Source organism: Aricia agestis, chromosome 1 (genome assembly GCF_905147365.1).
Source record: "Aricia agestis chromosome 1, ilAriAges1.1, whole genome shotgun sequence".
Taxonomy (NCBI): Eukaryota; Metazoa; Arthropoda; class Insecta; order Lepidoptera; family Lycaenidae; genus Aricia; species Aricia agestis.
In genome coordinates, this window is record NC_056406.1 from 15,878,444 (window position 1) to 15,891,149 (window position 12,706).

General features: G+C 36.3%; 1 protein-coding gene across 2 annotated transcripts in view; it reads right to left on the bottom strand.

The window, feature by feature from the left end:
* LOC121729229 (T-box transcription factor TBX20-like) overlaps positions 1-12,706 on the bottom strand; it is a 38,645-nt gene that overhangs the window by 23,090 nt on the left and 2,849 nt on the right. For both annotated transcript variants that reach the window (XM_042117687.1, XM_042117678.1), the window contains exon 2: positions 11,456-11,738. In XM_042117687.1, coding sequence (XP_041973621.1) covers positions 11,456-11,738 — 283 coding nt within the window. The remainder of the gene's footprint in view (positions 1-11,455; positions 11,739-12,706) is intronic.

Here is a 12,706-nt window from a genome sequence, read left to right on the forward strand (position 1 = left end):
GTACATAATTAGTTTACACGTTTTCTCCGCGCGCCACCCTGCCCCGCGGCGGGGGCGGCGGCGAGGGCGGGCGGGGGAGCGGGGGCGAGATGGCCGCGATACACTCGCTAAGGGTACATTTACATGAATCACGCATCTATTACAATTTACACGCTGCGCTACAATACGCCGCATGTGCTCTCTTCGCATAGCCTAAAACGACAGATAGGGTTGAGCGCCCACTTTATTCGATTTTAATAGACACATTAACCTATAATAGTTGAGCGCACCCCGTCATTACGTAGCTACCTCCAAGTTTTTTGTTTGTGATATTAGGTTTCATAAATTATTGTGTAAGTAATTAAAAAAATTAATTAGTCCTCATAAAAAATGAAACGTCGTTATGCCGACCGCTTTGAAAACATTACCTTGGATACTGGTAAAATAATTGTCAGCAACGAAATTAAAGGCAAGGCAGGTAATTTAAATAAAAGAGCATCAGAAGTAAACAGTCGGAGTGACAGCTAATCTCTGAATTTAACACAACGAGAGGCGAATGTCAGACACAGAGCGCTGAAACAGTAGTCGAGATCACAACTTGGATGGACTCGTTATAGTATAAAGCGCAAAATACGAGTTTGCTTATATTTTAACATCTACAAAATACTAAGAACAAAAAGACATTGCTATTCTAGTAGATAAAAAGTAAGATACTGTTTATTATTATCTATTCTGTCATCTGGTGCCTCGCCACGGTCTCCTTAATTCTTTTGTCGTTTTCAGCTCTGTCAAATATCGCGTTTCCTGTTTGCATATATTTACACCGCCACGGTGCCCCCACCCCCCTCCCTTCCCGCCGCCATCTTTCACGAATAAAATTAGTGTCGGCAGCGTGACACCGACTGAATTTAAGCTTTATAAGATATTTATATAGCCGATGGAGCAAAGTTCAAAATTTGCCACGGACTCCGTAAAGAGTTCGGGACCGTTTTCAATTTAAACTTGGGCCAAGTTAAACAACGTGCGATCCTCGACCCGCTCGATTCATTTAAGGTTTTAGTGAAATTACTCCAAAATTCGACATTTAAACGCTCGCAAGGATAATCGGAGTCGAAGTCGGGCTTATTACTCTTTGCTCTATCGTTTGAAGCTTTGAGGTTTTCGACTGTGAATTTAAATACTGAATCTTTAACAGCAGGTACGTTTAGATATTTATCACTTCCGACATAACTAGATCTTTACCTCTGGTATACAGCATAAAACAACGGTGTCAACAGCAGGTATGTATAGAAGATTAGTACATAGGGGCGCGGGTCGCGTATGCATTTTGCACGTTTGCCTGGGTCGGTTAATGCGGCCATAAATCAGCCGTAACGCGGTCACCACCACCGACACCACCTCGGCGCGATAAAACACCAAATTGTTTCTCACCCCTGCCGCCCTGCCGCCGCCCTGCCGCCCTGACGCCGCGCCGTGGGCGCCGCCCGCCTTCGCTCTAAACGCCGTTTCAACTTGCATTTGTGAATCTCGCTTATTGTTCACAAAATTTGTGTTTTTTGCAAATTCTTGCTGCCATCCCGCTGGTTATTCATAAACATTGCGCATTTTTATTATAAATGTGTACATTTTACAGTGATTTCTTATTGGGTTTGGGTTATGCGAGGACAAGTAGATGGTGAGATTATTAGATTAAAATAGTTAAATCATTACAATTTAAAAATATATAATTAACTACATAATATAACATAACTCTTTATTGCAGTAATTAATTTAAGTTTTATTAAATGTTCCCCCGCGGGAAAGCATAGGAGTTAATAGGACGTAAACTTTGAGATGATAACGGACATCAACTAGCACGTAAGCTCCGCGCAACTTTCAGGTGAATTTAACGAGCTTTGGGACGGCTTTACACACGCGCGATATTATCAACGATTGCAGCGAATGGTTAACTATTTTTTGAACTATCGCGAATAGATGGAACAACTGGCAGTGGCAAATGCGAGCCAATTAGAAGATTAAGCGTTGACAATTACCGTACTGGATCGCGATCGTATATCAACAATTATCGTGCGAGCGCGACAAATGGCGGCGAGCGGACGTGTAAGCGCGGGGCCTCGCCCGGGGCCCAGCAGCGGGGCCCCGCCTGTGATCCAGCACGCTCGACGCTCGGCCCCAACCGATGTACCACCAGGGTGCCCCTACCATTTTAGCCCACAAGAATCATAATTTATTTTTATGTTACATGATACTTTGCACAAAATTCACGAAATACAAGACTTCTTATCTCATTGTTATATAAATAAAATATATTTTCTACTGTTTATAAATTATGATTATGACATGATGATATCAGTGATATCTTAATTACAATCGCGGACTTAAAACAATAATTAATATTTTCTCATATTATTCAAACATACAAATATTTTACTTTTGTTTTTACTTCATACGTTTTTAATGTTACGCAGGACGATTGTAAAATAATGATTTTATTATTATCATGGATCTTAGTATAACTTAAAATTACAATTTCTTAAACTTAAAATTACAATTTCTCCCGGCCGGCCAGGTCCAGCCGGCTGATTCGTGCCGAAGCATGGCTTCCCACGTCAAAAATTTACTTACTACTGTATTATTTTTTCTGTGAAATGGTTTACGGGTTTCAAAATAGCGCGGACCGCGGTGTTTTCATAATGACTGTATTGTCTTGAAAGTTGTGTCGTCGTTTTATCTAACATTTTACGATGACATCTCAATTTATATCCGCGATGTCGCCGAAATAATTTATAGTAGATCAAAGCACGAGCTACTATTGTTTTCCTGTGATCAACATAAAACTTTTATAAAATGATCATAATTGCAAATAATTTATTATCACCGGACACCGACAAGATGTTATCATAATTTTTCCCAGTTCTTTGTTGTTTTTAGTATCGTCTTTTAATAAATTGACAATGTCTCAATGACGGTTTTCTCCGAATTTTCCCTACCAAAAGCCGATACGTAATATTTAAATAGTACTCTGTGGTAATATTTTATGGTGCGAATTTTAAATATCGTATACGTAATAATAATAAGTTAACCTATAACATAGCTCATTATATAAATATGATACAGTTGCTCGTTCTTAGGATTAAGGGGAGCAAAACTAAAAGTCACGTCACTACTGCATTTATATAGTTTTTTGCATTTATAGTGCATTATTATTTTTCCCTCGTAAAACATTAATCGTTAACCTAACTCAACCTGGGACACGAATACGATTTCAATTATGCATAATACGTCGATTCCGGTGAATAGATAAATTACTGAATGCAAAAAATACGCCAAATGATAAACGTTCACAATCAAATAAAAATCACGTCACGGTACGGCGAAGCTGTAATTTAGATGAAAGAACTGGTGAGAAGTAAATCAAAGGCTGGCGCGGTGTGCCAACTGCCAGCTCCAGATTATAACGTGCTGCCAACATTCAAACGTGGAACGTCTTCACTGAGAATTTGATAAAGCGGTTTGAACAACATAACAAATATTTAAAAGTACTAGTTGTCCCGGCAAACGTTTTTTGCCATAAAATGATTTTCCCTGTTTTCCTGCTTTTCTCTTGAAGTTTTTCTGATTTTTTTTTTTCTATAGACCTCACGGAGCAACGTTTTGCATTTCCAACGAATGCAAAACCGTGGAAATCGGTTCGTGCGTTCTGGAGTTATAGCGTCAGGAAAGAAAACCCGACTTATTTTTTTTTTATATATTAGATTGTACTTAAAAATAACTTGTGAACAAAATCAAATTAAGTTTTAGCAAACTGATAAGCTAATAAATAATAGACCTAATAAATAATAGAATAATAGAAATAAATATCGATCTAGCCAGTAGTCAATGTTGTAATTCTTGTAACACCCGTGTATTTACTAAAAATAAGTATGTTTTAGCATTTTATACGCATTAAAAGTACTCAATATATTATATAACTGAAATAGGAAAATGTAGTAAACTGAATTAAATACCTGAAAATCGAGTGATGAAAAAATTAGAAAAACTCTGCAGATACAGTTGTTGAATAACTTTTTTCTGACAGCAAATACTGTAGCAGAAGTTTTATTTATTTAAGACAAATATTGTAGCATACATTTAACGACATATTTATAATTTATTCTACAAATGTGACACCGCGGTTTCGAAATATTTGCAGAAGGGGATCGTTGATGATGGATAGTCCGCCGCCCAAACAATGAACGAATAGGGCAGGTTTTTAAACGGCTTACTAAAAGCTCCGTGCATAATGAGCTTTGAGTCAACTGTGATACAGTTTTGACTGTGGTGATATTTAATGTTCTTAATCGTGGGGGTTAAATTCAGCATCTTTTTTATTTTTATTGAAATATATCATAGCAACTAATAATAAGATATTAGCTTTATTCTGAATGAGTATAATATTAATGTTATGTATGTGTTTGTATTTTTGAAAGTCTAGAATCTTTCTTGAAGTTTTGTTAAATAATACTCTTGTAATAAACGATTTTAATTTCTTAATTTGTATTCATATACGGCAATTACGGTGAACAGAAAAAGAATTTTGCGATTTTGAAATTACTGTTGCAGGAAAAATATTATTTTAAAACTTTTTAAAAGTTAAGTACATCAAATTAAAATGTCAAACTACTTTTTATTTAAGGTGCAACAACTCTTCGATTTGAGCTGTAGTATTCGGTGAGCACCGACCATTTCTCTGACACTTCGAGAAATGAGTCTTAAACTCTTAAGGCTGTTAAGTTTCTTCTAAAATAAAACATTTTCTTATTTTCTTACTTTGTCATCACACAAATCCGCTAGATGCACCTGATTCGGCATCCGCGATTCCGTAGATCCGCCGAGCAATTCAATTACATTGAAAGATCCCTCATAAGCGAATCGTTTTTCCGAGTCATTAATTTTTTCGAACGACACGGGCCCCGCGCGATACGGGACGAGGGGGGAGGGTCACCGGCTATCTCGCGAGATAATGCTGATTTATTTGTCCGAGCGTCGGCCGCGATTCGTCGCGCTCCGTCTCCGACGCGACGTGTCGCTATCGCGCTGTTTGCTCGGCGACACACACTCCCGAGTCCCGACCCGACGCCCCGGCCTCATTCGCGACGGCTAGTTGGCAAGATTTATGCTAATCGTTGAGGCCGATTCGGCTAAGTCCGTGACGGCGTGTGGCAAATTGTCTCCCGGTGCCGCTTTATGCAGCCCTTTATGCGCTTAATCTTTTGAGCTCATTCCGAATTAGATATAATTGATTTTTTAATAGCACGAGTGTGTCTATGGTGGTATTCGAAAGATGAAATTTAACGATAGAACGCTTTGTAACTTCAAACACCGGAAAGTACTCTATATGAGAAAATAGTAGTAACAAATTTTAGGTAATACAGAATAACAGGCGACAGCTGACGCGACGGTTGTTCTTCAGAGGTAGCCCTAGCCTGTGTAGGTGGATATTAATGTTCAAAGTTCAAAAAGTGAATAACACCGACAAGAATGGAGTTATAAGAACCCTACGCCATTGGTTAAGTAAGAGACCTACTCGGTTACTTCCTAAGTTTTTTTTACAACCACTTAAAATGCTAAGTCAAATTCGAAAAAGAAGCCTTTGACCATCGAGCATTCCGCATACGAGTGTTATTTGAAATCAACACAACATAAAACAGGCGTTGAGTATTGAGACTTGAGACTGTTCTGCGCGGCTAAGTTTCGAAATAAATATAGCCGCGGTACTCCGAATATCGTGTTTTACGGCGCACACCAGAAAAACCGAATGCCCAGCGTCGTTAACTCGAGAACATTATAAGGAATAAATAAGGTATTAATATGATTTTATAGCCCGTGAAAGAGCTCACATTGTTTGGATCACTCGGCTCAAAACTTATGAAACTACGCTTTGTTCGAGACCCCTAAACAATTTTACTACATTATTACCGGTTCAGTTAGCTTTATATTAAACCTTTAATTAGGCGCTTTTTCTGTAGCGTAATAAAGAGGGTTCGAAGGAAAAGAAAGTTAAATGGTTTTTCCGGGTTTTTTCAAACAAGAACATTGTATAACGTATTATATAATACTAGCTATTTGACCGAGCTTTGCTCGGTATTCGATAAAACACGAAAAAAATGACATTTTCTAAAAATAATTCCTAGCTAGATCGATTTATCGCCCCCGAAACCAAAATATACACTGAATTTCATGAAAATCGTTGGAGCCGATTCCGAGAGAAAGATATAATATTAGTTTAGTCGATTTCATTTCAAAATCTACTATGTAAATTGTAGACTTATTAAAACTCATATAGTCTTAAAAGATCAGTGATCATGATATTTTTTGTTTCTAAAAACTATTCTCCTTTATACGAGTAAAAACTTTCACTTTTAGTAAAAAAGTTGTTCAGTACTTTTTTACTGACTTTCAAGGAGTTTTCTTATGTTCGGCTGCGAATATTTTTTCTAATGAAGCAAACAAGCCGTTATCACGATGGTGAATTTGTTCCGTTGGCTGGCTGTCACCTTGATATATAGTCACGCTGATAAGCGCGCTGGTGTGACTATTGCTGATGTTGCCACTTACACATTTTGCATAACAATAGTTTTTTCAACGATCCTGCATTTGACATACTACGAGCTTTTACCCGCGGCTTTGCTCGCATTAAGAAGTATTATTATATATAAACTTTCATCCCCTATTTAAACCCCTTGGGATTGGAATATATGAAAATCCTGTCTTAGCGGATGCCTACGTCGTAATATCTACCTGAATGCCGATCCGTCCAGTGGTTTGGGCTGTGCGTTGATCACCATGGTCAGTCAGTCATGGATAGTCAGTCACCTTTATATATATATATATATATATATATATATATATATATATATATATATATATATATATATATATATATATATATATATATATATATATATATATATATATATATATATATATATATATATATATATATATATATATATAATTTTTATAATTTCAAATCTTCATAAAGGGTTAGCGGTTTAAGCGTCAAGGCAACAAACAGACAGAAACTTTCATGCATAATAATATTAGTATCTAGTATGTAATTTATAGTATTTAACTATAAAGCTCGGGAATTGCAGGATGTGTTTAAGCTACGAGATAGTTCCCATAATGTGCGAAAATCACATTAAGTCGGCGTATGAAGGCGTTAGTAATTTACAGCGAGTGTAATGGCTCTCCATAAACATGTGAGCGCAGTCAATCCTAATGACATAAATGGCTAACCGCTAATTATTAGCCGTTATTGGCTAGACAACGTACGAGGACATAGAGTGAAACGATCTGTGGATATCGTAGGGTTGAGTTTAGCCGCTATGGCTTGTACTTAGTTACATGTATGTATTATACCTATATGTATGGTTAGTGGTTAGGAACAGCGTGTCAGCTTGTAGTAGTAAGTGTTCTCCGGGCGTTGAACATCACACCTATGTGTCAGTCGTCTACTTGTGACGCTGACTGATTGATCGCCCACGGTGGAAAGATCAAGATTCAAGACGAATAAAGTCAGACTTATAAATTATAATGGACCTGGATCCCAGAAGGATAAGACATAATTTTACTCTCTGATGGATGAAACCATAGGTTCTTAGTAGTGCCTCGTGTACTTAGAATACCTGCGTGTTTGTGGAGCTCTACGTGTGACACCTGGTCAGGTACCAGTTAACAAAGTTGACAAAAAATTAGTCTTACTAATACTTATTTTGTCATGGCTAATATTTATATATATTTTGTAGAATATTATTCTGACCTAGTATCATGTAGTGCAACTGTGCAAGACACTTTTCAGTGACCAAAACTTTTAGTCAGGGAGCCCTAGAACAATTTTTTTTTTTTGATAACAGCTATCAATCAAATTTTTTGTGAATAGCTTCATTCTGAGACGAACAACATTTTTATCTGCGGAAAGTCCTGAAAGTGGTAGAAAGGATTTCATACTTTGATTTGATGGTCCTAAAATATGGATTGTTCTATTTGTAGGACAATGTTACTCTTAAATTATATAATATGTAACTATTAACCTGCCAATATACAAAACATTTGCTGTTTAGTGTTCCGTTTTAGGGTACCGTAGTCAACCAAGTTTTGTTGATTGCAGAACAATTATTTAGAGCTACTCACAGAAAATTAACTTGATAGTAATAAAAAAAATGTTCTAGGGCTCCCGACCATCTTATCAGCCGCTTTAAAAATAACTTTGTTGCTATTTTTAAAGGCACGTTATTAGGGTTCCGAACCCAAAGGGCAAAAACGGGACCCTATTACTAAGACTTCGTTGTCTGTCCATCTGTCCGTCTGTCTGTCTGTCTGTCTCCAGTCTGTAACTCAATAACCGCTATAGCTAGACTTCTGAAATGTCAAGAACGGTAATAGCTAGAGAGTTGAAATTTTTACAGATTATGTATATCTGTTGCCGCTATAACAACAAATACTAAAAACAAAATAAAATTAATATTTAATCCTTCGATCGTGGATTCTTGGAAATCTATTGTTATTCTATTGTGTCTCGCTCACCGGTGAGCTTATGGGGCTTGATGGGTTAGGAGGGCTCCCATACAACAAATGTTATTTTTTTACCCTTTTTGCTCTATACTATATTGATATAAAACAAAAAAGGAAAATTCCTTTTTAATTTTTTATTTTATATTTAATATTATTATTAAGTTATACGTCTATTTTAATATTTAAAAATAATATTAAAATAAAATAAAAAAATAAAAGGGATTCCCATACAAAAACGACAATTTTTGGCCTAATTTTGCTCTATACGTGTGTCGTGTACGGAATAACGACCTGTGTGGCTCAGTGGGTGAGCTGTCGGTAGCTCAAGCCGGGGGTCGCGGGTTCGAATCCCGCCGACGGAACAAAAAGTTTTCAAAGTTCCTAGGTCACGGATGTGTATTAAATATGTGTATTATATAATAAAAATCTTAAATATATGTATAGTATAAAAAGTATTAAATATATTTCCGTTGTCTGGTACCCGTTACACAATTTTACCCGTTACACAATTTTTTTTCCCGTGGTGCTTCCCCCTTTGTTCGGACATCAATGTCATTACAATTTGGCTGTCTCCCGCTTTGCTTGGGGAGGGAAATTGGTATCTCCTACTCCTCCTACATTTCTTCTGATTAATTTCGTTGCGGGTCCCAAGACAGATTTAGCTTGTCCCTCGGGCATCCCTGAGATCATATCAAAGGGTTTTCGTGGTTGGTTACCACTGTTGATCCTGGCGACACAGGAGTTGCAGTGGTGGGAATGTGTGGTGGGCCTTTTGCCCGTAAAAAAAATATACCCGTTACACAAGTCCTTCAGGTACTTACCATGGGGCCAGACTGACGTGGTGTGAAGCGTCTATAGATATTATTATTATTATAACGAAACCTTTCGTGCGCGAGTCCGACTCGCAATTGGCCGATTATTTTTATTTTATAAATTAATATAACACCTTAGACTTCAATTTTGCAAGTTTGCAAGAATTCGTTTTCTACTAACCGTTGCCCGCGACTTCGTCCGTGTCAGCATGATTTGCGCCTAAACTATTTAATTTTTAATGAAATTTGGCATGGAAATACTAATTTTAATCTATTTTTTTCTTAATTATTTAAATAATCATCGTTAAGACAGGACAACGTCTGTTAGGTCAACTACAGTTTTTACCTTATCTTATACTGTCTTATCCTACGGACGAACTTGTAATTAATACTTTTAGCAACTTTTTCGGGTTTTGGTTCAACTGAATTTCCAAGGCTGTCGATAGATAGCTGACTCATAGTTTTCAGACGGGAAATAGCCGAATAACATGAATACAATCAATTTAACTTGCTATCTGTTATGAGTGTATAAGTTATCTGAAATGAGTGGTAGTGGAGCGGTCCAGTATGAAGATGGTGTTAGATGTTTATATTGTGCTGCCGTGCGGTCATAAAATCATAGGAGCTGTTCTTAAATGTACCCAATGTATCCAATTAGTGTGAAGTATTGTTCGAATCGGTGCTGTGGGTGGTTGCGATATTACCCATTGTTCCGCGCCGCGACCGACACACCTCGCCCGCGACTGCTTATCGACAACCACTAACAATGCCGGTATCGCTTAACAGCTCGCAACAGCTGCTCCCCGTACCACCGTGAATGCTCGCTGTTCTGGTGTGTTGGTAAAATCACCGATATTTATAACACGGTCAAATTAACTTGACGCATCGCTGGAATGCAATAACCTGGCCGCTCCATAATGACGTCATCAAACCATGCGTCAAGTTTATGTGACCGTGTTATAGCCTATAGGTAACTGGTAAATAGGTACGAGAGCTAAACTATTAAAATGGCAGTAAAGTATAATGGTAAAATTAATAGACTGTATTCTGCTATGCGGTGAGCGGTCCTGTAGGTACATCATCATTTTCACAATACCCATCCTAGTGCGTATAGTACTCGCGACTCACTTTTTGTAAGTGTAGAAACTTAGGAATTTAAACCTAAAGATTTTTATTGTATGTCATTAAGACACCATTGTGAGATTTAATATTTAAATTAATGTAATATTTTTGCATAAAAAATTATAATTATTTTTCTTTATTTCAAGATTAATTAGGAATATTTTCAAAGTAACACTGATTTATAATAAAATTTTAAAGCATTAATTAAATTATTTGTGACATAATAATAATATGACTAAGTAGTAATTTATTTACTTTTTTAGAAATAATAATATAATATCTATGAATAATAATATCTATTAATATAATATGAATATTATAAAAAATTTATTATGTACGAAACTTTAACACTAATCTTAAATATATGTATAGTATAAAAGTATTAAATATATTTCCGTTCTCTGGTACCTGTAACACAAGTCCTTTAGGTACTTAGCACGGGGCCAGACTGACGTGGTGTGAAGCGTCCATAGATATTATTAAAATTACATTCGTCATTAAATGAATGATGAAAATGTTTCATCATTCATTTAATTAAATGTAATTCAATAGGTGTATCAAGTTACATGTATGTTTTCAATTCTCACTGTGAATTTTCTTCGCAGTTATTTTTGCAATTTAAGACGTTGCAAAAAAAAATAAAACACTAAAAATCTGGAAGATTTCTAAACTCACAAAAATTATACTTGAGAACAAATTTCCGCAGTTTTAAAGTTTAAAAAAAAACGAAGGCTTATCAAATAATAAACTTGAGATACTTTCCGCAGTTTTAAAGTTTTGAAAAAAAAACGAATGTTTATCAAATTATAACATTACGTTTCAGTGCTAGGATTTAGGAACAATTTACGATCGAGATTACCACCTAGTGTGTTTATATGATTGTAGTAACAAGTAACAACTATGGTATTAGTGTTACTAATGCGATACTTTGACGTTTAAGAATACTGCAGCCTTATATTAACAAACTTATCTACAATTGACTGTACCTTCCAGTTTTAGTGATGATCATCTCGGTGCCCAGCTCGTTAAACTTGTCCCACAGCTCTTTGGTCTCGAGGTGGCACTGGATGTGCCTCATCTCCTCGCTGGACCAGCGCTCGGTAAGCTGGGGGTTCCGCGGCGGGGGTGACAGGGCCCGGGAGCCGCCGGGGTGCCCTGCGGACCCCGCCTCGGACGTCGACGACACGTCCACGGGAGAGTCTCGCTCGAACTCCGCCAGCGGGGGCGACGGGGACCCCGACGCGGACGCTGCGGCGTCCACAAACTTTTCTGTAAGAAAAGTGCATGACAGAAGTTAGCTATTTATATTAGAGGTATTTATAAAAGTCTAGCATATAAATCATACATATTAAGCAAGTGGTAACTAACGACAATGGCAGAATCTGTGCTATCAATATTTTGCACCAAAACGAGTCAGATCTTAACCAGAAATAAAAAAAATTGTTTTCCATCATAAGCTTCAAAATTAAAAACTTACATAGTTACATACTTAACTAACGACAATAGCAGAATCTGTGTTGGTATTTTGCTCCAAAATAAGTCACATCTTAAACAGATATTAGAAATTCTACAGGAATTTGTCTCTACATTTTTAATGTCTGGTATAAATATTTTTATTAATTTATTTTAATGTTTTCTTTCATAAATGTTTCGCTTCTTGACATTCATAATTAATTGGCTATTTTACGAGAGCATGGAAGTAGTAAAATCAATCAATTTATGAAAATCGTCTCATCGTAAAGACACATCATCGCGTCGTAGAGTTCGGTGGAACATTAGCAAACCTGTCGGTGACATGTGTTTTCATCTAATTAATAATTAATAGATATTGTATGATTTTATTACAATTATGTATATTTTCATCGTCTATTCATTGACAATATTATAAACTATTAATTATAGTTGTAATATTAATAAAATTAATTTAATAGAGTCGGTGTACCGCAGCGCGATATAAATCTAAAACAGGTTACCGCTATAAACGTCATCTAAAGTGTTTGAACGAGAAATTTTTACACTAATTTTATGCGTATTTTTGAATTAATACGACATCTGCATAATATTGCCTCTACTTTTATGGATACATCTTTTGTATCGAATATAAAACAAAAAACTTGGAAAAGTTATAAAGGAAACTCATACAAACTCTTACTACAATAAATCAATGTACTTTAAACATTAGGTATATTCACATAATATGATTATGACAATATTTCAATAAAATAAATCATCATATA